Source organism: Podarcis pityusensis (assembly GCF_964106645.2).
Source record: "Podarcis pityusensis genome assembly, chromosome: 1".
NCBI lineage: Eukaryota > Metazoa > Chordata > Lepidosauria > Squamata > Lacertidae > Podarcis > Podarcis pityusensis.
Window position 1 is genome coordinate 78,746,433 of NC_138028.1, and position 27,504 is coordinate 78,773,936.

Genomic DNA, 27,504 nt, shown 5'->3' on the forward strand with positions numbered 1-27,504 from the left:
CTCAACTCCTGCCCCAAGCTGGACTTGTTTTTGGTGCCAAACATAAGACCTATTTTCATTAGGGAAAGCTGAGCAAGCCTCCCATTTTTGCAACTGAAGCATTAATGTTCCTTTGCAGTCCAGCCAGGGCTAGAAAGGAAGAATCAGAGGCACACTTTGATTAGACTCCCAATTATTCCCACTGACGAGTGGGCTAGATCTAATTTGCCATCCCTGAGATATTGTAATGAACTGTATGTGTGCCTGCCTTTGAAGATTGCTTGGAATCTGCAACTGGCTCAAAATATTCCTATTAACTGGGATCTATCCTCACAGGTAATTAAAGAATACTGGTTTCTAGTCCATTTCCAAGTACAATTCAAAGTGCTGATGCTTACCTTTAAAGGCTTACACAGCTTGAGACTTGGGTACCAGAAGTAAGGCCCACCTCCATGTCAGCGTGTCCATTATTGGAGGTCATCTCTGGAGGTACTCCTCTAGGCATCCTTATCATCAGAAACAAGTGGATGGCAACTAAAGAAACTGCCTACTTGGTGTTGCATGTAGAATTCCCTTTCCAGGGAAGCTTGTCTGATGCACACAATAATATTTTTTTCAGCACCAAGAACAGACATGTATTCTCCCATGTTTTAAGTTCAATTGCTTTTAGTTGAAGCTATGCATATCACAATTCTGGGTTTTGTATTTTTATCCTGTCATTTATATATTGTGAATCATGCCGGAAATGTGGCTGAAGCATAACGTAAAACCCTGACATAAATAAACAGGAGCACTATTGGATCTATGGGAATCCTTTGTCCATAGGTACGGCACCAGTGAATTGATCATGGCCTCAATTTTCAATTTCCATCTGCATGCATCCAGAGCAATGCACTTTGAAGCAACAAAATGGGAAAAGGGAAAATGAAGTGCTTCTACCAAATGCTGTTAGATTACTGACAGTAAAAGCTTGGTACATGTTTCCTGGAAGGAATTTTGGGGAAAGACTTGAAGCTGCTATATGCTTGTAGTTAATGATTCAACGAAATTCTAGACAGTTATCAGATTTACCATGAATGTTGTTTCTCAGTTTAAGTCTGCAAAGCACAAAGAGGGTAATAAGTGACAATTTTTCTGAATAGTAAAACTCCAGGAAACGTCCGCATGCATACTGACAAGACAGTGCAAAACTAACTAAAAAAAACTATACATCCGAGATCTGCATAGAAAGCAATTTCTAGGCAATAAGAAATGAACAAATCTAAACTGAAGAGCTCTCAAATCACAGAGTATGCATGTGCAATAAAATCTAATTTTAATATTTTCAAGCCTATTCTAATGCAAGATGTTTAAACATCAGCCCACTCCCCCACACCAAATACTCACCATTTGTAGAATGGCACCATATAAGCGAAGAAGAACTGTGCGTGGTTCATCTGCAACAGTCTCCATTGTATCAGGTAATGAGCACTGGAACAACATGTTGCTGAGGCCTCCCCTAAGAAGGAAAGAATTATGAGTTACACATATGAACACTTGCACTTCTCACATGACTGAAGTTCAGATTCCAATACCCTGAATTAGACAACTGGACATGAAAGAGCTATTCTACACAGCCTAACTTTCTATTTTTTCAGCACTGACTATATTATGTCTACATTTATATTTCACATTTCCTCCTTGCAACAACCCTCTGAGGTAGAGTTACTTCATGGCAGAGTACGGATTTAAACCCTGGTCTTCCAGGTTCTACTCCTAACACTAACTTTATTAAAACATAGCTTGAATTTCATTCCCAAATCTGTATTTAAATATAAGTTAGAAGAATTAGGAAGAAATTTATGTTTAATAGTACTTTGCATTTATGTCTCCGAAGTCACTGTTTAAGGTAGAACAGCTAATAAATAATTTTGGACAATGGGAAGGACCATAATATGTGACTAGAGGCAAAGCATGTTTGTTAGATTATTTATAACAATGAACACAAGTACTTAACATACAGAATCAGTTTGATCCAGTTCTCTACAATGATAAAATGCTACCATATATAAGAGTCCTGAGCTTATAAAGCTTATTCTCATATATCCTGCACTTCTAAGACATTCACTCAGGGCACTCTACATTGAGTTATCCGATTTTATCACAACACCATCATGAGGTATACAATACTGAGGTATAGTGAATGGGCTGACCACAATTAGTCCTTCTCAGTCAAGTTAAGCAGTCTGCATTTTTTCCTATAATGACGATTGATATTCACATCAGCTTTGAGGGAACATCTATTTTATCTGCTTCCTTAAAACAGTTATTGGGTTGGGCATGGCTCCTACCTTAGTGACTGGTTTTGGAAAGATGAGAAGGGGTTCAATGCATTAGTGATGCATTGCCTCTCTCCTCACCCACCCACCCACCCCAACCCATTCTGAAATGAGTTTTTGGACTGGTGAAGTCATCTGGGTGTTGGGCCCTGTTCAGTCCAGGATGTATTCTACTCTGAGAACAGGTGGAGGTGAAGAAAAGCTGGGATGACTACCTCTTGGAACAAAGTGGCAGAACACATTCTTCCTTGCAGTGCAAATGTGGTGCACAGCAGCATTTGAGGTCCTAGCAACAAGGTGCTGAAGGAGAAGTTGCAAGCAGCTTGACTGTGGTGCAGAGGATGCAAGAGAAACTACCTCCCACCTCATTAAAAGCCTCTAGTGTGCTCTTAAAATTTCACAGATCATCATCTAGGAGAGCAATAAAACATATCCTTATTGAGAACTAATTCTATGTTTTAAGTTCAAAAAGCTAGCCTAATCCATCCAGTTATTGTAAAACCAAAGACATTTACAGCAGGAGTATGAAAAGTGAAAACTGCTGTGCTATGGTGGAACTTCATGGACATTTCTGAAAGCTCAGAAGATAGAATATAGTTATAGATGGCTGGGGTGCGTATATGACCAATGAGTGCTGTAATGGAGTTAATTTGGTACTTTAAGATATTCTGCCATTGGTTCAGCTTAACCCCTTAGTCTTTATTCCTAACTGAGAATCTACATAAGGGCAATACCAAGGGCAAAGTCACAAAATGGCTGCTACCAGAGGTGTGGCCTAATACAAAATGACTACCATCTCCAAAAGAGCAGAAAAAGGAGACACACAGGAACAAAACTTGTTCCAATTAGGAAAAATCCATTCAAATTTTTTTGGTAAACAAAAAATGTTTGAAAAACTTCCTTTTCCACACAATTTTAAGTCTTGCTTGTTATGCTGTGTGTTGCTATACATCAGAGCTAGAAAATAAAATATAACTGAATCCAGGAATAATTTTCAATTGCTACAGCCAGCCATACAGAGGCATAGTTAGAAATAAAAACACATATTATCTTTATTGAATTAAAAAAGGAAAAAAGGAAAAAACACAGAAAATGAATTAAATAAATCACCAGAGTTGTAGTTGAGCAATACTGGCCCAGACTAGTGTAACGTTTGAGGCTGAATATCACCTACAAGCTTCTCAAAATTTTTATATTTTGTACGATAAGATGATAATGCTCTCCACTTCCCAAGCAATTTGAGAACAATCCCAGGCAGAGGAAAAGGTGATGAAGATAATGTTTCTTACATGGGTCCCCCCCCATCCCCCCCCCAACAGAAACATGGGAACAACCAGGGGAAATGTTATGGGTTGTAATAAACTTTTACTCAGAGTAGACTAATTGAAATTAATGGTCATGACTAATTTAGGTCATTACCTCAACTCACATCTTTTTTAAAGTCTCTGAGGGAGCTGCCTGCTCCATGTAGCTGATAGGCAGCAAAACAAAATAAGCAGAGCAGCAAAGACAGAAGACAGAAGCAGGAAAGGTGCACCCAAGTGTAGGGGGAAATAGTAATTATTTAGGACCCCAGGGACTCCTACTGCCTTGTGTCCAGACAACTCACTGACTGGCTAAAAAATGACAGGGAGTAGGTGGGCTCATTTCACAGAAATTGCTTAGAATGATAGCTGCACACTTGGCTTCATTACTTTCTTTCTAGGAGAGCTAGAGACTTACTTTTTTAAAAGAAAGCTTTGAATCTAGGGCCCTTGCCATGGACACTATTGTGGGTGCCTCCAACATGCACTGATTCTATCATGTGTTCATTTCATGTACATATAAGCCCACCTTTCTCCCAAATTGGGTGGCACCAAATAAATAAAATATTATTCTTAAGTGATGCCTCTTGAAGCTTATGCTTTACTACGTTAATTTCAACCATCGAAGTGCAACTACAAAGGCTGAAGCAATTCAAGGCACATCTCCTTTGATACGCAATTATAAAGGAATGTTCCATTAGGGTATCTGCTCTGTGTAAGAGGAAGGGTTGCAGCTCAGCGCCTGCTTTACAAGATGAGATCTCAAGATTCAATCCCTGGCATTTCCAGGAAGGGAAAAGAACCTGCTTTAAAGACCCTAGACTAGAGCATCACTGCCAGACAGTGCTGACAATATGGAATTAGATGAGCCAATGGTCCAACTTGATAAAAAAGCAGCTTCCTGTGATGCCCACTGCTTAGCATTCATTCTTTCTAAATTTAAGAGAGATTACTAAACAGAAGAATGCAGATAGTTTTGCACATAGCTTTGACACCACCCGCTTATTTAAGAGGCAGGCAGGACCATCCCTCATCTGAGGGGCATATTAGTGATGTGCTCCTCTGCACAATGTATAGCTAACAAGGCTCCTCTCACACACAACTTCAGCAATGCTGCCTGTGTGTTGAACAGGGCTGCCCTGTGTGAACTGTGGCTGGCAGAACTTTCTCTTTCCTGAAGAAGAAAGAGAAAGAACTCTAGCTTGCAATCTCCAACAGACCAGCTGATGATGATGTAGCCTTGCTTCTAAGCAAGTCTAAAAGGGGGGAATTTCCTGGCTGAAGTTCTCAAGTACTAGAAGAAACTTAAACCAATTCATATTGATGCAATTTGCTACTCATTTATTTCATAAATGGATTGGGCTGCCAACACATCTATTTGTTGGGGGAGGGGGAACCTTCAGCAAGAATGTGCCTATGCAAAGCATCTGCTGCCTTATTCGTTTTAATAAAGCACCAGTTGAACACCAAGGAACCTTACAGTTGCTTGTGCTGCTGAAGTAGTAGCAGCTCTAAATCTGAAAGCAAGCCCTGTTGTGCACTTCCATCCAGGAGGAAAAGCACATCATCATAACTGGTTTATGAAGCTAAATGAACAAATATTTGAGATAGGCAGCATTTGCTAGTTTGGATTATTTTTCCTAGAGGCAGAATAGTCCAATTTAATAATTAAACCACAAAAAGCTACTCTCAGAGCATTAAATTGCACAAAGATACCACAACAGAAAGGAGTACAGTACCAGAAACTACTCTCTGCCAAGTTAGCCCATCTTTCTACTACCCTATGACTATCTTTGGAGTTATTCCCCACTCCTAATCTTTTACAAGAAACCCAATACTGAAGTGCAGCTGGGGCACTTTTTCTTCAATTGCAAAGAAAAGCCCTTGATTTGCTATCACTAAGAACCTACACGGAGAATACTCAAGCTATATACCAGAAAAAGATGACCAAGCAGCAGAAAGTAAAAACTTTCAACCAGCACTTTAAGGATGAACTGCATGCTATATTGAAAAACCTGACATCTCTTTCTGAGAGAGAAAAGCAGCTTGAGCAGGGGAAGGTTCGGACGAGAACACAGGTGTGTGCACCCACTCTTTCAACAGTTTTCTGTGTTTATCCTAACAAACCTATAGTACCAGAAAAACAGGTAGGTGAAATTAAGCACCTCCCTCCACAACACACTTTATTCTTCAGGTACAAGTGAAAGTTTACAGTAGCAGAAAAGCAATGCTTTAGCACCTCTTAAACAAAACCTTACAGAAGAAACCTAAATTTGTGTTTAGTCATGCCCACATTTTAAACATTTGGAGGATGTGAAGGGTCTTCAGTGCGGCACTTGCACCTGTGTATGCACCCACAGAAGCCTTCCCTGGCACACACAAGGTCCTCCCCCCGCAACTGCTAAAATTAGGGTTGAAAGAAGGATCTATTGTTAGATAGATCTAACAACTGCTTCTCTGGTTTTCAAATGTGCCTAAAGGCCCCATAAAGTTTACAACCCCCAAGACTGGGGTACTCCAGAATAGCCTTCAACAACCTGTTGCCCTCCCAATGTTTTCAACTACAACTCCCATCAGACCAAGCTAGAATTGGCAAAGGCTGCTCCAGAAGTGAAGGGTTTCCCCCCCACTCCGGTATGAGGCTCCACACAAAGATAAGCAGCAAGGAACTATTCCCAGGTGTTTGGGGGGGGGGGAGTTGTTTTTTGCAAGGGTAAAGTCTTTATTGCAGGGCATGTGAGATGGAAGAGATACTGAAGGGGGAAAACCGTGTGGGTCTATTCTCAGTTGAAGCTTAAGTAGACTTGCTCAGAAACAAAGCACTGCTGATGTTGAGGATCATGGCTCAACAGATAGGCAGCAGTCCCAGATTATTTTAAATACAGTTATATCAGTATCTAAAAGAATTGTATTCTATGTATTTATACAGTATATAACCCATAGAAAAGTAAATATATCCTAGAAGCTGGTTTCTGGTTTTGATACCACAAGGGGAGCAGTGTGCACCCATCTTTTTCATCCATGTTGTGATAGAACAAGACCACTTCTCAAAGTTAACTAAAAATAGGTTATTTGGATAGTTTTAGTATATTTGAAACAAATTTAATCACAATTCCTGATCATTCCTAAAACATATTCAGGCTGAAATCCTATACACATTTCCCTAGGAGGAAATCACATTAAATTCAATTGGACTTACTTCTGAGTAGGCATGTATTGAATTGTACACTAAAGTAATGTGTATACAAAATAGGGATTCAGATGAGTTTTGTAAATGGCAGCTCCAAGAATAGATACAATGCTGCTAAGATTATTAATGTTCAACAGCAGGAACTGCATGCTAAAAGTTGCAAACAGTTGTGTGTTTAAGAAAGTGTCTATTTTAAATAAACTATAGAGATATTAAAGCTACATTCCTAAGCATACTTAAAAGGAAATTTAAGTTCCACTAAGTTCAGTAGTATTCCATATTTCTAAGTCAACATACAGTATTTAGAATTGGGCTGTAATAATGTTCAACACTATTATATTGTGACCTCTTGGGTTACATTATGACCTCTTCTACACACCAGTGTGATTCTGCCAAATGCCCTTAAAATATACAAGTAGTCCAGCTACTTGTGAACATTCTGGAACTATGGCTTTTAGAGTTCAGTTTAACTATTAAAATTCTAAACATGTTAAATGGGGAAATGCTATATGTATATGTATTCCCATGGATTTGTTCTAGTTTTTCAAAATTAATGTTACTTGTCCATGGATCTGGGATAAAGGACAGGACAAATATTTTAAACAAAGCATTTTAAATAAAAAAAATTACAAGGCAATAAATCCCTCTCTGACATATCTGGTATGAGTATTAACTGTTGGGCATTGTAGGAAAATTAAAGTGATTAGAAAAGGTTTTTGTTTTGCTTCTTTTCTTCAGAGGCAATTATACAAAATCTAAAAAACTTTCCACTCCTGATTACTTACCCATACTATACCCAAGCCAGTTATCTACTCATTGCTGGCACTGAGAGTCAGAGCAAGGCACCTGATACTACAGTAACTTGTTGCCAAAAAATGACTCATACTGCTGAGCAGTCTCATTCAAAAAAAATCATAGGGTAGAATACGCATTTCATTGTTCAGAAACCATCTTACAAGTTAAGTTTGACTCACATTTTTAAAATATTGCCTTAAACTTTTCATCACCTCTGAAGCTTTTTTGAATGGTACATTCTCATTTAATGGCTACTAGACAATCAGTGAAGTCAACTTAGTAGTGTATTTAAAGAGTTTTTTTAAAATGGATTTTCCTTTCAGACTATGGGCTAATGTAAGCAAACAAAAACCTCCAGGAATATCATCAGCTCAAATCGTAGAACACAAGCAATTCCTGTATAGAAATCAATTCAAAATAGTAAACTGAATAAATCAAACTTGTGAAGTGCAACATATTTTTGGCACAAACATACATATCTATTTAGCCACACATGTAGTGGAATTCATTTAATTTCCTAGATCAGGGTTTCACAAACTTGAGCTTCCAGATGTTTTTTTGGACTACAATTCCCATCATCCCTGACCACTGCTCCTGCTAGCTAGGGGTGATGGGAGTTGTAGTTCAACAGCTGCTGGAGACCAAAGACTGGGAAACTCTGTCCTAGATGAAAGTAACTTCTGAGTTCAACAAAACAGCTCAAGGCTTAACAGAGACAACAACCTTATCACTGTGGGATGGCTTGAAAGATGTATGCACACCCTACTCTTGCTTGTGGTCAAAAATCTGTCTCATACTATACTACAGAGAGATAAAAGATGTGCTCCCAAAAGTTAATAGACGTCCACACATTACTTTCTATTCTTATCCCATTTGTGTCAAAGGTTCTGAAGAGTGGATAATGGCACAATTCACTAACTATGGTTAAAGAAGATGAACTGTGGGGTTCAGTTCAGTTCAGAAATTATCCAGTAAACTAGGGGGAGAGGAAACAAACTATATCTTAAAATGGGCTTGTTAACCATAAGCTTTGCCAACTGTATATGATTGTGATGTCTGAATTCACAGTTAGGGCCACTGCTCTATCTCCATAGGAGTGCAAAAGAGAAACAAAAGCAGTCAAGCAACTCTAGACTATAATATTCCTATACATTTTTAAGCTAGAACTATTGTTAGGATTCTAAACCATGGTTAGTGCAAACAATGGCCTAGGAAGGTATCAGGAATGAGTCAATCATTCATCTAACTAATTTATCTATTGAGATACCTTCAAATGTTGTCACACAGAAGGCAACACTATGTTTGCAATATACAGAAACATCTCTAGATACATATAGGCACCGACAGGTCCTTGGCAGCAGTGAAGCTGCCATCTCCCCAAAACACAGGTCTCCTTCTGCCCTTCCATTACTCTTGGGAGGTCAGTGGCGTGCCCTTGGTAGAAAACGACAGTACCACCATATGGACAATGGTTTCCCTGTAACATTTCAGTGCGTACAGATCCGATATGAAGCCTTAAGGACTCCCCTCCATAACGTCGTTATCAGTAAGACTGTGGGAGACAAAAGGTGCCAGGTCCGACAAGAGCCAACAGCCCCACCCCTTCCCCTCATTTCAGGTTTGAAGGGGCCGCACCGTCATGGAAACCTGATGCCAGATGTGGTTGCTTCGTGGCGACGAGAACGCACTCTGTACACGCTCAGAGACACACAGCTCTTAATCTCATTCACCCTAGAATGATCCCTTGATGTCCCCACCCCGTATGTGGCTGACCTGATGGGCGTGATGCGCAGCTGATCTTCCCGCAACCCCCTCCACGCCCCCCGCAGGAACTCCCTGCACCAAAAATACGCCTTGCGGCGGGTGCGGGGGTCGGGCTGCTCCTCCGCCGGCGGGGAGGGAGGGGTCGGCGGCGTCGGCGGCAAGGCGAGGGGCTGCTGCTTGGCTTCGGCCTCGGCGTGAGAGGCAGGCGGCAGCGGCGGCGACGAGGGAGACTGGGTGAGGGCGGGCAAGACCGGGCCCTGGGCGCACCCCAGCAGGAGCCCCAGCGGGGAAGGGTCGGCCTCGCCGCCGTTACAGAACTTGGTCTTCATGGCCGACGAGCGAGAGGAGAGCGAGCTCGGGAGGCAGAAGGAACAACGGCAGCGCCACACGCACACACAGGAAAAGCCTCGCTGCGCACCTCCAGCCTTCGAGCCCCGCAGACGGTATGCGGCGCGCGGCGCTCGCGAGGGTTCTTATAGCCGCTCGCACGCGGACCTCGTGCGCGCGTTCACCTCGCGCTCATCAGCCTTGCCCCCTCCCACCCGCTCGCATCCGCACCACCAACCGCCCCCCCCGTCCCTCTCTCTCTTCGTCTCTATTGATTGGCTACGTGCCCGAGCCAACCGCAAGGTTGCGGCCGCGCCTCTCCCTGATTGGTCCAGAGGGAAGACGCGGCGCGGGAAGTCCATTGGCTGCCTTCCCCGTTGCTCTGGTTATCCGGCGCTGCCTAGGCTCTCGCGCGTATCCCTGTGATACGCATAGACTGAAATGCAGAGGAGAGAACCTTGGGGTTGTGGGGGAGGGGAAGGAGGGAGCAAGGTGGTGGCAAGCGGCGGCTGCTCTCCCCGCTTCCTCCCCGCTGCCCCTCTCGGCGAGCACAAAAGGAGTGGCGGCTGTGCCCAGACTCCCTCCCTCCCCCACCCCGCGAGCCCAGCCTGCAGCTCTTCCTCCGCTTTCCATCTTCCAGCGGTTCTCTGCACGCTCCCTCTCTCGCCGCCAGTTGTGTATTCCCCCTCGCACACACCGCACTTCTTTATTTCCACTCCCTTGTTTGTATTGTAGACTCCATTTTCTTTTCTTGATCCATTCAGCCAGCCTCCTCCCATTCCCCGGGCACGTGGACCAGGGGTGATTTTATTCAGGATTCACATCTCAAACTAAACCTAAATAAAAGTAATCGGAAACGGAGGCAGGTGGGATGGGTATGAAAATGCACCGCATCATTGGAGGAAACGCAAGAAGACACGAGTTGGCTTCCCTCCCCCTCCCCCTCCTCGATGTGGTTCAGGGTATCAACATCTCCGCCGGGCCTGCAAAGACGACGCAATTCTGCCGCATTCCGTTCGGTATTTAATCTTTGCGGCATTGTTTGTCGCGAGGTTGGCGGCAACAGTCTCCTTTGAAGGCGACGGCTGTGCCACCGCACGGCAGCAGTGCAAAACTGAAGCATTTCATTTTGGACACTTGAGTGCTACGCACCAACAATTTAGGGAAAATAGGGAGGGGGAAGGTTGCCGCTCACTTTAGCATCTGGAAAGTTAACGGCTGAAAAAAAGTCCCAAGTGCTGACTCATAGTGTAATGAATTGAACGTAATGTGACATCAGTGGTTAGGGGAAATGGATGGTTTTGTTTATTATCCTTAAGTCCACTCCCTTCTGCAATAAAAGAATCCGCTCAGGTTGGGATTCATTTTGATTCTCCCTAGAACGGGCAATTTCTTGGCGTGGTGACATCATAATCATGTGATGCCACATACCAGTGTGTCAGCTTTGCAGGTTGTGAAAGAGCCTCTTTTGTCATAAAGGAATAAGCAAAGAAGCTACATTTCAAACCCACAAATCACAAAAAGCTCTTCAGATCTTGAGTCTGTGCTGCTTCTGTATTGAGCCTAAAACAATGCCCCTCCCCCTTTTAATTCATCCACATAAGAGCTAAATGAAAACAAGAATAATCAAAATCACTATTCCTCACCCTCCTGTATCTATGTCATCTTGGATGCAATCCTCTTTCCTTGTCACATAACAAAAGGTTTGTTGTTGCTCAACTAACAGAAGAAGGATGGGCTTCCTGGAGTAATAACTATGATATATGTTTGCTCAAGAGGTCTGACTAGTTTTGGGGTGGAGGTTCTTTCTTAAAATACTGTACAATATTTTAATCTAGCGTGTCTCTGTAATGTTCTGCTGGGACCAGAATCTGTGCTCTCCTTCTATTTCTTCTTTAAGGCCCAGAAGCTGCTTCACACATTATTTGTTTCCTGCAGAAGAGTACAAAGTATGATTTAAAATGTCAGGATCTGCTGTCATTGGAGGAAGCAGGCTGGGTCAAATGGATAATCTTTATGTTACATAGAATTTCTCCAATGTGTTTAGATCGATAGATATAGATATAGATATAGATATAGATATAGATATAGATATAGATATAGATATAGATTCAGAGGTTTGTAGAATGATGTCATTATTTTCCAAAAGTATAGCATGGCTCTTTAGTGTGGATTTCAGATAACAGTGCAGGGAGCAAAGGGCTACACCTGTCCCAGGTACAGCAAGTCATGAGATAAAAGGCTTAGATGGCACCAATCCCAGAAAACTAAACTCTGTTCCCTGGCAACACTGACTATGGCTATGGTTATGTAAGAAGTGACTCAATATATGTTACAGCATATTGGTTTCCATCCACTTCATGGACTTACTGACTTGGATTGAAGCAGTTTTCTTATTGCCTCAGATGTTCTTTGCCAGCTCACTGGAGTATGAAAAAATTAACTTCCTGTTACTATGGATGCTAAATTTGCTAGGGTTGTTTTTAAGGTGAAAGGTCAAAATGTACAAACCACAATGGAACTGCTGATACATGCTAGAAATGTTCCATAGATGAACACTGTTCATTTTCTTTTTTTTTTCTCTTTCAGATTAAGCAGTGTTGCTGGATTCTGGTAGTGCTGGAAGAATTTTGGTTGGTTGAAAACACACCCAGCCTTCCAGCCAAAAAGGCTTCCAAGGTGGCTTACAATGACAGTTGAGATTACATCTTCAAACAATGACATAATAATATAAAAAAGAGCATAGCAAGCACAGAGCAGAGACATCAAACCAACAGACACAGCAGAAAGGACTGTGTCCCTATGTACCCACCAATTTCAATACTGTTCAAAGACCCCAAATATCACTTACATAAAGCATGACTCCATGTGGTCAACTTGCTTTTAATGCAAATACTGGGTTTTCTTTGAGCAGAATTCAAGTGCAAGGAAAAGGTGGGGGGTAGGGGAACCCATCTCCAGCATAATGGAACTTTGTTCAGTAGTGAAACACTCAGTGAATAGTGTGAATGCCTAACACAAAAAGCTGTTTCATGATGACTCAGACCATTGGTCCATTAAGCTCAGTGATGTCTGCATGAACTGGCAGCAAGGGTTTCAAAAGGGGACATTCCCAGCCCTGTCTGAGGATGCTGGGGACTGAAACAGAGATCTTCTGCACTCAAAGCGGATGCTCCAGTGTCCCTTGGGCCCTTTTTGCTTCTCCCTATTCCCAGGCTTCCCTCAGTTTCCTGCTGCACATGCGCGCGCACGCGCGCGCGCGCGCACACACACACACACACACACCGCCTTTCATAGCCTGAAGCCGAACTGTGAGATAGCATATGGCTGCCACTCACACCTCCCTCATAACACCTAAGGAAAGGTGATATGCGGTTTGATGTTGCACTGCTCAGTGTTTCCCCTGCTCCCAGAAGTAGTGGTCAGTGAAGTGTGCTGGTGATGTGCTGGGCATGAGGAAGTCATAATACGCATCTTCCTTCATTAGACATCCCTGGGAAGACCTCTCCCATGGTGGCTAGTTTGGGCCTACTCTTTCAAGGAGTAGTTTAGAAAATAAAAAAGTGTTCATTACTTTCTATGTTTGACACAAAAAAATAAAGATAATATATTCCATCACGGCAGGCATAAAATATTTTACTGGTAGGGGTGTAGTGATACCTGTGGCTTACTTTCTGATGGGTCTGTACTACACCGAAAAATGGCAGCAAGGGAAAAAGGTGCTCTGGAAGGTTTCTAAAAGGGGGATGCTGGAGGCCTCCAAATTGTATGGGAATCAGAAATTGACCACCCACTTACAGAAGACCTTGCTGAAGGTAATCTTGCACTGCCACTAGACTTGTCAGACTTGCTAAAATCAATCCCTCCCTCTCCCCTTTATGTTGGAAGGGTTGTGGAAAACTTGGTTCAATTGTTCATGTTTGGTGGAAATGCCCCGATGCTTTTTTAAAAAAATCATATCCATAATTACAAACCAACCTCTCTCCAAATCCTGCCTTAGCCCTACTAACACTAGACATAGACTTTGGCTCCAGCTTGCAGTACAGAGAACTAGTAGGCTTTTTACTGATTGCAGCACGACTAGCAACAGCACAACAGTAGAAAAACCAGTCTGAATAGCCCTGAACATAGGGGAAACAATATCTGGATACAGCAGTGTCTGAGGGTCTCACTACACTACAGAAATGGATTTAGGGCAGTGTGACTAGCTCCACAACACTGGGTGCCAAGCCTAGGGGGCGCTGTGGAGCATTGCAACTATGACATAGTGAATTGAGCAGAATGGAAGGCAAGAGTGGGGGCTGAATTTTGGCCTTGCACAGGATGCTGCTGAAATGTGAAAGACTAAAGTTCGTCCCTAGTCACTCTACATAGGAGACTCATCAAATGCATGACCAAAAGAGACACCTTTCAGGAAACCTGAACCCTTTTCTTGAACCATGTTAACGACCAAAATCAAGACTTTGTTGTACCAAGTGCTCAGTCTTCTCAGTGGAAAGATTATATTAGTTAATGTGTTTGAAATGAAGCCTTATTTACCTAGGGATCCATCAGCCACGCCATCCCCGGACCTTGGAGGGAACAAAAGTACCAGGAAAGCAAAATCTTCTTTGGAGAAAAAGTTTATTGAAATCTGTGCACAGAGACAATATCTGTACACAGAGACAACCAGCTGGATAGCTCCTGAAAATAGACTGGCTGTAAAGCAAGACACTTCAGCAAACTTTCTTATACTCTCTGAGCACTCTTCCCCCCTCCCATACCTTCTCAAATTATTCCCTTACATGGCACATCTAAATTGCTTGCTAAACACATTTTATTGCTTGCTAAACATTCCTGTCTTTCTATTTTGCTTGCTAAACACATTTTATTGCTTGCTAAACATTCCTCCCCTCTCCTTTGTACACGTGTCTTTTCTCATCTTTGCATTAGTAAGCATAAGACAGGAAAAGGGGCCTCTTTAGCAGGCCTGGTTAAATCTGCACTTTTGACCCGCCAGCCAAATTTAGCAGGTCTGGTTAGTTATTGCTAACAGCAGCGGTTTCTTGCTAGCTGGCTAGGCAGGAAACGAACTTTTGACCTGTCAGCCAAATTTTGCAAGCAGTCACTGGCGGTGTGCTAACTGTCTGGCCAAAATTTGCAGAAGTAAGATTAGCACAGGATTAGCACAGGAATTTACTGCAGATAGTATTTGAGAGCAACCTTTCTTAGGTACAGAGTTCTAAGCACAGAAAATATTGAGAGAAACCTTTTCCCATCTCCCTTTACTCCCTCCTCTTCTTTTGAACAATCTATTACTTAGATTCGTTCTGGGGTAGGGGTCTATATTCTCTCATTACAGCAATCACGCGAGGTCCCATCATGCGAGACATGATCTTTCCCATCATATTCTGCAAGCATTGCATCAAGCAGGGAATACAAAAGCAAAAAAGCAATAGAAGCATTATTGGGCCTATCACCATAGTAAATATCCTCCCCATCCATCCACCATCGGGCAACCAAGAATATAACCAATTCCATGGATCACCTTCTGTAGTTTTTAGCGGGTTTTCAGCTATCATTGTTTCCATGTGGTCAATTGTGGCCGAAATGCTGACATTATTATCTGGGATAAACATACAGCAATGAAAATGAACTAGCACACAAACTCCTCTCTATGTTGAAGATGTTACCAATGGGAATTCCATGTAGCATCAAACCTGGCCATTTAGCATAAGGTGGCATGTGCATACACAGCCAACAATTGGAAAGATTTAGCATTGTGGTGAACTTAAACATATCCTTGATATAAATATTGTCTTTCCACATCTTATGATAATTTTCTCCTCGTGATATTTTACTCAATAATCTAGTCCCCATCTGACCATGTTCACCAGGTGCAGCACCTTCCTTGTCTCCTGCAACTAGGAGAACGAGGAACACTAGGAGGATCATCAAGGGGATAGAAGGATCGGGTCGTCGTCTCCCGCAGAGCCTATGACGCTCATGCCAGCAGAAAAAGAGACACATCCATGTGGCAAGGGCAGTTGAAATAACTCCCATCCACCACCCCAATCACTCCATGGTTCCTCCCAGCAATATTCAGGGGGTGTGCTCATTGTTGAAGAGCCCACTGATATTTGTGCCCGATTACCTGTTGAGCCTCAAGGATGAGAGCCCACCGGTGAGCTGATGCTCCCACTATGTGGGTCAACTTTTCTACTAACCCTGTTGGGTGGATTGAACTCTCGTGCTGCCTCCCTACTGACCAGAGCATATGGAAGCTGAAATCCTGGGGTGGCAATTCTTACTGGCACTTGTTTAGCAATTTCAATGCACACCTGGTTAAGGCTCCCACCCCTGCAATACTTGCATTAAGATAGGTTCCGTCCCATCTAACGCCTGGATTAAGATTAGAACCTGGTCCATCAGATGAGGTTGGTATAGTAACCTCATCAAACCCCTGTTTCCAGTAGTCAATGAGCATGCCATCTCTTACCACCGGCAAGACGAACCAGTCGTAGCAGAGGCCAGCAGGCCAGTAAGGGCGGTATGGCTCGGTAGGGTCAGGGCTGTGGGGCATAGAGCAAATCAATACAGAATATAACAGAAAAAAGGAAAAGAGAAAGTCCTTATGAAAGTATTAAATGTCCTGGTGGACTTCCTGGATCAGTCCCGGCACGGGTTTTCACGTTGGGGACGCTGCCCGCGGGCGTCCCTCCCATCCATTTCTTCAGCTGTGCGTTGAGATATCAGCTTCCGGTGTGATATCAGCAGAGCGGTCATCAGCGGAGGGTCTGGAGATGGTCAGCCGAAGGGGTTAATCAGGATTTAACTGCACAGTTCAATCTATAGTGGTCACTCTGGTGTGGTGGACCCAAGGGGTGATGCCGGCGAATTTCACGGCGGTGGGTGTGGAGAGCAGGACGGTATAAGGTTCCAGCACGGTTGTAGCTGCGTCCGTGCCCAATCGTTTACCCACACTTCATCACCTGGCTCGAACTGATGCAGCCAACACACAGGGGTTGCGAGCCTGGGTCCACCTGTCGAGACAAAAGAAAACTCGGAAGAATATCTGGACTTAATTATTCAATTGCATATCCTGACCAGCATGTGGGGACAACATTCTGACATATGGGACCGGTCTCCCAAGCACAATTTCAAAGGGTGACAGGTGGGTTCGCTTTGACGGGAGACTGCGGACCCTGAGTAATGCCAAGGGCAACATGGTCACCCAATTAGACCCGGTTTCCTGCGTCAGCTTGGACAGCTGATTCTTTAGAGTCCTGTTCATTCTCTCTACCTTTCCAGAACTCTGGGGTCTATAAGCAGTATGCAGCTTCCAGTTGATCTGGAGCGCTTTTGCCAGTCCCTGTAGGACTGCATGAACAAATGCTGGTCCATTGTCAGATCCTATGGACCTTGGCAATCCATAGCGAGGGATGATTTCCCTAAGCAGGCACCTGATTACTTCAAATGCCTTTTCAGTCTTTGTTGGCCATGCTTCGGCCCATCCGGTGTAGGTGCACACTGCCACCAGCAGGTAGCGGTGTAGTCCACAATGGGGTAATTCAGTAAAGTCCACGACAAGATCTTCCATAGGTGCAGTTCCACTGTGCTGAACTCCTGGGGGAGCTAGTGGTCCGGTTCTGGGGTTATTCTTTTGACATAGCAGGCATTTCCTGGAAACCTGGGCTGCCAGTTGGTAGAGGTGGGCTATATAGAAGCATTTCTCCAGCTGCTTGGTTGTAGCATCTGGTCCTATGTGGGTTGAATCATGGTATCTCTGAGTAACCTGCCGAGAAAGGGACTCTGGAATCCACATCCTGTCATCAGGGGTAAGGTACCATCCTTCTTTGGACAATGTCAGCTCCTGAGCGTCTGCAGTGTCCCTTTCCTGCTTCGTATAAGCTGGCTTGTCAGTGGTGCTTAAAATTTCTTCTGGGACCAGTGCTCCAATAACCGAGGCGGGGGCCAGTTCTTGGGCTGCTTCCTTGGCCACTCTGTCTGCCAATCGGTTTCCTCTGGCCACTTCTCCTGGTCCAGTCTTGTGTCCATAACAATGGATAACTGCCACTGCCTCGGGCTCCCATACAGCATCCAGAAGGTTCAACAAGGCTTGTGGGTGGGCCACCTGGCGTCCTCTGGAGGTAAGCAAACCTCTTTCTTTCCATAAGGCTCCATGGGCATGTAAAGTCAGGAATGCATACTTAGAATCTGTATAAATGTTTATCTTCTGTCCCTTTGCCAGGCTCAGGGCTCTGGTAAGCGCAGTTAGCTCTGCCAGCTGGGCCGATGTTCCAGGCGGGAGTGACTTTGCTTCGATCACCTGGTCTTCCAGGGCTACCACTGCATAACCTGCCTTCCGGTGTCCAGCCTCAATGAAGCTGCTTCCATCCATAAACCATGATGGCCACTGGGGGTCTGCTTCATCTTTAAGGTCAGGCCTGCTAGAATACACCTCATCCATTACTTCAATGCAGTCATGCGTGGGCTCCTCACCTACTCCTACCGGTAATAGGGCAGCTGGGTTGAGGGTTGTGGTGACTTGGAATTTCTAACGCGGATGTAGTAGCATCTGACATTTCCTCATTTTAGCCTGGGAGAGGAAATAGGTGCCTTTCGGCAGATGGCACGCTGACTCTTTCCTAAGCGGCCTCGCCCTCCTCTTCTTCTTCTAACGGTGGACCTCCCGTCTTCAGGGCCATCAACTTCTTTGCCTGGTACTTCTCCTTTTTTCTTCTGGGCCTCTTCCTCTCTCTGATTATAAGTGGTTTGGGCTATTTTCTAACATCCATTTCAGGGTGTGGCCCATCTGGATTTTCGGCAAATATCGGGCGCTGCTTGGGCTACAAAGGCAGTTTTTATGATAGGGGCATGGATATACTGGCGGTAGGCTTCCTTCAGCTTCTTTAAGTAGGCTCCAGGGGCCTCCTCTGTTCCTTGCACTATTTCTCTGGCCTTCACAAAGTTGGTGAGTTTTCTGGCTGCCCTCCTCATGCCATTTAAGACATTCTGGCGATAAGTGGTGAGGGTATTTTGCCCTTCAATGGTCTGATAATCCCAATTCAGTGTAGTTTCAGGATATCCAGTTGCAACAGCTTGATCTCCTGCCCCCTGCGCTCTCATGTGTGCTCGGGCTTCAGCATGAATTCGCCTATCCTCCTCTGTAGCTAGCAGGGCATCCATCAAATATTGCACATCATAAAAAGTGGGGTTGTATGTTTTAAAAAAAATTCCCTCAAACAGCTTAATGATTTTGGCAGGGTTTTCTTCAAATGAAGGGTTTTGGTTCTTCCAATTACAAACATCTGCACTAGAGAAGGGGACATGTTGAACTGTATAAGTTCTATTGGGCACCACCCCGTTAGGTCCCGTGGGGGCCGGAGGGTCATACACTCTAAGGAGAGGCATCACTCTGGCTGCGCCCTCCTCCTGTGTTTTATGTGCCCTATGGAGGGTCACTCTTTTCACTGCCTTCCCCACTCTTTCTGCCACTTTCTTCTCTGTTCCCCTACACATCCCGCTGTTTTTAACATATGGGGACTGACGTCCACTTCTCCTGCATAAGGTTCCACATACTTTCTCAAACGTTCTGCCTGTTCTTATTATCACCTATCAACTTAACTAATCTTTTTACAAATTCCTCATCCTCACCATCCTCTTCTCGTTCCTCCCTTTCTCCATCCTCGCCCAGGTCTACCAATGCATTGTCCACGGGATTGGGGGCTGGGCCATCTGTTCCCTGTGGCGGGGGTGGTGCCAGGGCTGTTGCTGGGGCATGAGGTGGTGGGGCATCAAAACTTTTATCTTCTTCCCTCTCTGAATCCTGGAGGACTGGGGGGTTGTCCTCCTGTCTTCCTGACTGAGCAGATACGGCTGCCTGAGACTTTTTGGCAGCATGACTTCAGCCAGGAGGGGGGGGGGGGTTCTGTTCCACATTGGTCTTCCATGTGGAAATGTAGGGGATTTGATCAGGGTGGACATTCAAAATGTTCTGATATAATGGATTAATGAGTTGCAAATCAAGGGTCCTGATGGACGGCCAATTTGTTATTTTGGGGTGGGCCAATCTAATTTACACAATGTCCTCATCCTCCCCTCTCATCAGCTTGAATCCCCAAAAGCATTTCAAAGGGGTACTTTTACTTTGGCCAGAACCCATTTCTTCCAGATACTTCACACACAACAGACCTACAATCGCTCGGCCAAGGGGACACTAAGCCCTGGCCCACACTTGACAATTCAGCCACTAGAGTATCTTGACATGCAACATACAACATACAAAACACACCAATATAATTTCAACATGTAACACACTAAACACACCAAAATAATTTCAGCATGCAATACACAAAACACACCAAAATAATTTTCCCTCCTTCTTCTGTTCCAAATTTTTGCTGGTGGCACTTTCCTGCACAACCAATCCCCTTATTCCTGGTGGCTGGCACTCTACTGCGCAACCAATCCCCTTATTCCTGGTGGCTGGCACTCTACTGCGCAACCAATCCCCTTATTCCTGGTGGCTGGCACTCTACTGCCCAACCAGGTGAGGCTGATCAGACCTCGCCCCCCTTTTCCTTGGGGGCCCACGCCCTTTCCCTTGGGCTTACCTTTTTCCGCTGCGGACCTGTCCCCTCGGCGCCGTCCTCTTTGTTTTTCTCCCTCAACAAGATGTCTCCACTGCAGGACAGTGTGGCTGGCTCCCCCCACGAAACAGGTGGGGTGCGCACGGGAGCCTGCAAACGCTGCTGAGCTGTTCACCTTGGTTGAGCCTGGCCCTCCGGTCCGTATTGGGGAGAGGGCTTATCCCGGACGAGCCCCCAAAGAAATGAAGCCTTATTTACCTAGGGATCCATCAGCCACGCCATCCCCGGACCTTGGAGGGAACAAAAGTACCAGGAAAGCAAAATCTTCTTTGGAGAAAAAGTTTATTGAAATCTGTGCACAGAGACAATATCTGTACACAGAGACAACCAGCTGGATAGCTCCTGAAAATAGACTGGCTGTAAAGCAAGACACTTCAGCAAACTTTCTTATACTCTCTGAGCACTCTTCCCCCCTCCCATACCTTCTCAAATTATTCCCTTACATGGCACATCTAAATTGCTTGCTAAACACATTTTATTGCTTGCTAAACATTCCTGTCTTTCTATTTTGCTTGCTAAACACATTTTATTGCTTGCTAAACATTCCTCCCCTCTCCTTTGTACACGTGTCTTTTCTCATCTTTGCATTAGTAAGCATAAGACAGGAAAAGGGGCCTCTTTAGCAGGCCTGGTTAAATCTGCACTTTTGACCCGCCAGCCAAATTTAGCAGGTCTGGTTAGTTATTGCTAACAGCAGCGGTTTCTTGCTAGCTGGCTAGGCAGGAAACGAACTTTTGACCTGTCAGCCAAATTTTGCAAGCAGTCACTGGCGGTGTGCTAACTGTCTGGCCAAAATTTGCAGAAGTAAGATTAGCACAGGATTAGCACAGGAATTTACTGCAGATAGTATTTGAGAGCAACCTTTCTTAGGTACAGAGTTCTAAGCACAGAAAATATTGAGAGAAACCTTTTCCCATCTCCCTTTATGACTACTGAATGTGTGAGATTATGTTTAAAGTCAGAGAATAGAACAGACACCATTAGATGTACTGCTGGGTAAATGTTTAACGCTTCTTGTTTTTGTATCTATTTAAAAACCAATACAAACTTGTTTTTTAAAAAAGGTCACCAAGATCACTTCCGAATGACCTGTTTATTGAAAATTTATCCTGGCTTGCTTGCACAAAGTTTGCAGGGGGAGGTACGCAGCAGCTGCTAGTTACTGAGCATTCATTCTGATTTGTTTGGCGGTTATCCACCGTCAAGTCAGACAACTGTTATTGCCACAGTTTCCAGTGCATTTTCCTGACCCTTTCATTTTTGGAAGTGGGTTTGTTGTGCAAGAGGGCAAAATCCACTTTGATTGTGCCATCTGAATTTGCTGGTATGTTCACAGGATTTGGAACTGGAGACTAACTACATCCACCTCAGTTATGCAGTGATGTACTTCTTGGTCAACATAAGAACTTAAGAGCTCTTCTGGATCAAACGAAAGGCCTACCTAAGGACTAGCCAATGTGGTCTCTTCACACGTGAACCACAGCTCCTATTATCCCTGAGCATAGTCAGTGTGGGCTGGAGCTGATGGTAGTTGTAATCTACAGCATCTGGATGGCACCATATTGGGTTATCTATTCTAGCAGCCCGTTTTCCACAGTAGTTGTAATTTTTTTCTTGATTTTCTTGTTTTATCTTATTGTAGACTGCTTTGAGGTTTTTAACAATCACACGATGTATTAGTTTTATGAAACATCCAAAATTGGAGAATCCCTTATATCTGATGCAATAGCAAAATTGCAAAATTTGCTGTAATAGCAACATTTGAGTATAAACAGCAAGTTTCAATCTTGGAACAATTCAAGTTTCTTTGCACTAGGACTTACCTGTTGACGAGAACAAGCAATAGTCTGTCTGCCGCTTGCTGTTACCAAGGAATAAAATGCCTGCTGTGTTTGATATTTCTCTTTCTTGTGTTTTCTTCAAGGTTCAGGAGCTTTCACTTTGGCAAAGAATAAAGAAAAACAGAGGGAACACGTCGTATCAAATCAACCATAAATTATATTAATTTATAGCCCTATGTTCAGGGCTATTTCAGACTGGTTTTTCTACTGTTGTGCTGTTGCTAGTCGTGCTGCAATCAGTAAAAAGCCTACTAGTTCTCTGTACTGCAAGCTGGAGCCAAAGTCTATGTCTAGTGTTAGTAGGGCTAAGGCAGGATTTGGAGAGAGGTTGGTTTGTAATTATGGATATGATTTTTTTTTAAAAAAGCATCGGGGCATTCCCACCAAACATGAACAATTGAACCAAGTTTTCCACAACCCTTCCAACATAAAGGGGAGAGGGAGGGATTGATTTTAGCAAGTCTGACAAGTCTAGTGGCAGTGCAAGATTACCTTCAGCAAGGTCTTCTGTAAGTGGGTGGTCAATTTCTGATTCCCATACGATTTGGAGGCCTCCAGCATCCCCTACTGTACGATCTAATATATTGCTTTATATTAGGGAAGCATATAACCCTTCAGGTCATATGCTGACCTGTTGCATAAGGATTCCAACAAGGTAAGTGTGCCTAGGCCCTCTCCCCTGCACCCCAGGGTGGAAGCAACCCATGGAGCCAGAGTCCCATTTAGAAAAGTCCTTGAGATGAAACCATTCAATGTACAGGGCTGGATTTAAAGTACTACCTCAATCCACTGCTAGCTGGGTCTAGCTGTTCCTGTGGATATGGTAGATGGAAACATCCTCTCACATTTCCTGAACATATATGGAATGCTGCCCCCAGTGAGGCCTACCTGGAGCCTACATTAACATCTCTCTAGCACAAGGTTAATCACCTTTCTCTTTTCCCAGGCATTTGATGGGACAGGATGAGCTAGGATGAGCTCACCTGCTTTGAGTTGCTGTGTTGCTTTTAGTACAGTATTACTTTATGAAGGATTTGGTGATACTTTATGATGCTGAATAACTGCAGGTTGTTTATATTTTAATTTTTTGTATTGCTTTTCAATTTGTTGTCAGTTGGCTAGGGACTGCAGTGTTTTCGGTGACTGACAAATTGAAATCATCATAATCACCATAATGAGGGATATCACTTCGACTGTTTATACTGGTCGGGGTAAATCAATTTTAATAGTTTGCTCGAATAACAGGTTTGTTCTTCAAAGACAAAATGGTTGGTATAGTCAATTGCTCCCTCTGCTTGACGTGTTTGATAAAAAGGTGCGTGCAGTAATTCTGACTCAGAAGTATTTGTATTTGTTCAGTTTTATGAGGACCAAGCTTATCTTGCACCTAGAGGCATAAGAACTTCTATGAGCAAATATTTGGACCAGCTTCTGTGTTAGCCAGTCTACTTGGTTCATTCCTAATCACAGGCTAGGGGGAAAACCAGTTTAAGACAGGGGTTGGGAAACACCTTCAATAGACAGTGAGATTATTGTAAGAACAGTATAGAGGTCACTAAGTTGCAAAAGGCTTAAGGGGGTCATGGCAATCCAGGGTGGTATTGCTATGCTGTGCCTACACAATTAAAGGCATAGGAGAAGCTGCAATACAGAGTCACTAATTGCTAAACTTCTAACAAAGAATCAGGCATGTGTTTTTACATTGGGCTAATTAGAACGAATGTGTAGGATACAATTCAGGTATTATATCTGAAGTCTTCTCCCATTAACACAAATTCAAGAAACTATAACAATCCTTGAACAAATTTTGATTATCCTAACTTCTTTCTTTATATCTCCCTGCATCACCTCCATAAACCTATGCCAATGGAACCTCACATTTTGGATTTCCCCAGGCCAATTCCATTAATGAGATTGCACTTTACCAGAGCAATTTGTAATTTAATAGTTCAGTTCTTATTTGCTTGCATTTTGCTGTGTAGTAAAATGTCATTGTTGGGACTTGGTACTGAAAGACATGACTAGGCAAAAAAAGACTGTCCTGATAATTTATTGCTTCAGCAACAACGAAAACACACTGCATCCCCCTAATTTTTATCAGAACAGAACCCCAAGGTAAGCTTGCTCTCAGATCATCTCTCTAATGAACGATTCACACGGGTCTCACACGACGTGACTTTCCTCAGCTCCTTCTCACTTGTTACCTTGTGACTTGTTTACAATATTTACAATTACAAGAACTAGTGCGTATGGGGCGACCACACTTGCTTTCTACCTCATTAATTAAGCCTAAAAATGAATAATATTTATCTACCTAAAAACAGATAATATCAGCTTATGGAGTAAGGAAATCAAGTATAAAAATTATGAAGACAATCCTACAAAATATAGATATAAACAACTTGTGGTATTCTAACCATTTCACTTCTCACCATTGCAGTTTGATAATATTGTGAACCTGATGAACTTACAGATGCAGCCTGGCATTTATTAACCAGATATCTGAGAATCCAAATGAGTAACGTGGGAGTTGTTGCAACATAACTCCCGTATAAATCACCATTAGGCTTTAGGCAAATATTGGCTTAAGCTAGAGACGGAACCACTGCTCTTAGCATGCATTGCCTTACATATCGCCTCTCTTTATGCTTAAGCAAACTGAACAGCAACAGTCCCTTCAGGCTGTACTCATGGGCACCAGCAGAGTCAATTGCTGCTGAATACGGCAGGCGGAGTCCAGAGAGAAAATCCTGGTAAAGTTTACAAAACAAGCTGAACAGAACAGTGTATACTACCTGAGCAGGAAAAAACAAAAGGGTTTCGCCCTTCTGATTGTTGGTGCGAGGAAAAAATGGATATAAAAAGGAGTACTTGTGGATGCCAAGATCCAAGTTTGGGGTAAGTTCTCTTTGATGAGAGAACCCCAGCAGAGATTTAAAATCACAAAATATGCAGCAAAGTAAAGTGTGGAAATACAGGCTTGTTAGACCTTTAAAAGATGACCTTGAGAGTTCCCAAACTTCCCTCTTTCCCCAGCATAGAAAAAGACCACATACAGTACAGTGTGGTACCTTGGTTCTCAAACGCCAAAAACCAGCCCCAGTGGCAAAGCTCAAGTACTGCCAGTATTTATTTCATAAAATTTATAAAGTGCTGGATTGTAAAACAAAACAAAACCTTCAGACCTCCAGACTGGGTTTTGAACCCTGAAGGACCAGGTGCGCAGCCTGGGAGTCATTTTGGACTCACAGCTGTCCATGGAGGCGCAGGTCAATTCTGTATCCAGGGCAGCTGTCTACCAACTCCACCTGGTATGCAGGCTGAGACTCTACCTGCCAGCGGACTGTCTCGCCAGAGTGGTGCATGCTCTAGTTATCTCCCGCTTGGACTACTGCAATGCGCTCTACGTGGGGCTACCTTTGAAGGTGACCCGGAAACTACAACTAATCCAGAATGCGGCAGCTAGACTGGTGACTGGGGGCGGCCGCCGAGACCACATAACACCGGTCTTGAAAGACCCACATTGGCTCCCAGTACGTTTCTGAGCACAATTCAAAGTGCTGGTGTTGACATTTAAAGCCCTAAACGGCCTCGGCCCAGTATACCTGAAGGAGCGTCTCCACCCCCATCGTTCTGCCCGGACGCTGAGGTCCAGCGCCAAGGGCCTTCTGGCGGTTCCCTCATTGCGTGAAGCAAAGCTACAGGGAACCAGGCAGAGGGCCTTCTCGGTAGTGGCGCCCGCCCTGTGGAACGCCCTCCCAACAGATGTCAAAGCGATAAACAACTACCTGACATTCAGAAGACATCTTAAGGCAGCCATGTTCAGGGAAGTTTTTAATGTGTGATATTTTAGTGTATTTTGGTTTCTGTGGAAGCCGCCCAGAGTGGCTGGGGAAACCCAGCCAGATGGGCGGGGTACAAATAATAAATTATTATTATTATTATTATTATTATTATTATTGAACCCCCTCATTCTCTCAAGAGCAGTACACACAAGGGAAAAAGAAGACATATAATACAGACAACAACATAGCTCCCAGGGCTGGAGGCTTGCAGAGAGCACTGATAGGCCTCCTGAAACAAGGATTCAAGACCCATTCAGAAAGAAAAACAATCTCTTGACAAAAAGCCACAGAAACCATTTGGGAAGCAGGAGGTATAAATACAGACCCCCCCCCAGACCGAAGGCAAAGAAGACTCGAGTGAGAAAGTGTATGGATTTTAGTCTTTGCATCAACCTCTTGTTTCTGGGTGGACATGCTACTGCCCGATCACAGCTAAGGGCTCAGTCCATATAAGAACTGGCTCTCATATATTAATCTACCTCACAAAGTTGTTGGATAATATGTTCCTCCAAATGCCCCTGAGGGTGGGATACAAGTGTAACGAACAAATACGTGAATTTTATTTCTAGCAAGTTCCGCATGAAAACAAGAGGCTCTTCACACAGCCCACCTCCCTTTTCCTACCTAGCTTGCTGGGCAGAGCTGTGCTGCATTTTCTAGTGGCACCAACAGACCAAACGATGGTCCTCGTGGCATCTGTGGAGCAGCGAGCAGCAGTAAAGGTATATGGGTGGGCTGGTGAGCATCCAATGTAGATGGAGGCTGGTTCATGCAGGTAGATGGCCAGGACCAAAGCCCTGTTTGGGATGAAATGGCTACTGCTATCCCAAAGTTGGGGGGAATTGTCTTCTGTGTGCTCCACTCACCTTGATGCAATTACAAGGAGAATGCACCTTGTTCAGCACAGCTGTAATGCTTGTGTTGCCACCAAGAATTTGGAAAACTTGGGTTGTTTAAAAGGAGAACAAAGAAGAAACAGACATTAAGAATATAGTAACCAAACTCCTGCAGCCATCTGGGTAGAGTTTGCTGTTGACATTCAAAAGTTCACATACTGGAATTCCTTGAACTCTAATGCACTTACCATTTGCACAAGCTATGTAGCGCCCATGTACAGCATGTGCTAATTTGCTGACAGTATGCACAACAGACCAAGGGACTTTTGGGGCAAATGGGATGCGATGAGCTAAAACTATGTACTTCTGGTTTCATTATATATCTTTCTCTGTAAACTTCTGTTTTGCAATAAAAAGCTGTCAACATTTTCGCAAGGGGGAAATGTTCAAGTACTGGGCATATTTATTTATTTGCTTACTACTTTTCTACAGTGCACTATATCCAAAATATTTTAAAGCAAACTGTTTCAGACCTATTATCAAAATACAATAAATTCTTGGAGACTCTTGACTCCACCGCTATGAGCAGTGCTTTGTCTTGATGAAGTGTTAAGTGTCTTTTTTCAATCAATGTGTATGGGGGGAAATTCTTCCCCTCTGGATATGCATACTTG

The 27,504-nt window shown here is 43.8% G+C and overlaps 1 protein-coding gene and 1 long non-coding RNA gene across 2 annotated transcripts in view; one reads left to right on the forward strand and one right to left on the reverse strand.

Moving 5' to 3' along the window:
• The window catches only part of CHKA (choline kinase alpha), a 28,300-nt gene extending 18,405 nt beyond the window's left edge, over positions 1 to 9,895 (reverse strand). Inside the window, exons 1-2 of the mRNA XM_080975647.1 lie at positions 9,360 to 9,895; positions 1,366 to 1,477 (exon numbers count right to left, since the gene is read on the reverse strand). Of these exons, the coding sequence (XP_080831773.1) occupies positions 1,366 to 1,477; positions 9,360 to 9,679 (432 nt within the window). The 5' untranslated portion in view covers positions 9,680 to 9,895. The remainder of the gene's footprint in view (positions 1 to 1,365; positions 1,478 to 9,359) is intronic.
• A 53-nt stretch (positions 9,896 to 9,948) lies between these two features.
• Positions 9,949 to 12,570, forward strand: LOC308460170. Its single transcript, XR_013978494.1, has 2 exons — positions 9,949 to 11,442; positions 12,267 to 12,570. It is a non-coding gene; the product is annotated as an uncharacterized lncRNA (long non-coding RNA).
• The last annotated feature ends 14,934 nt before the right edge of the window (positions 12,571 to 27,504 follow it).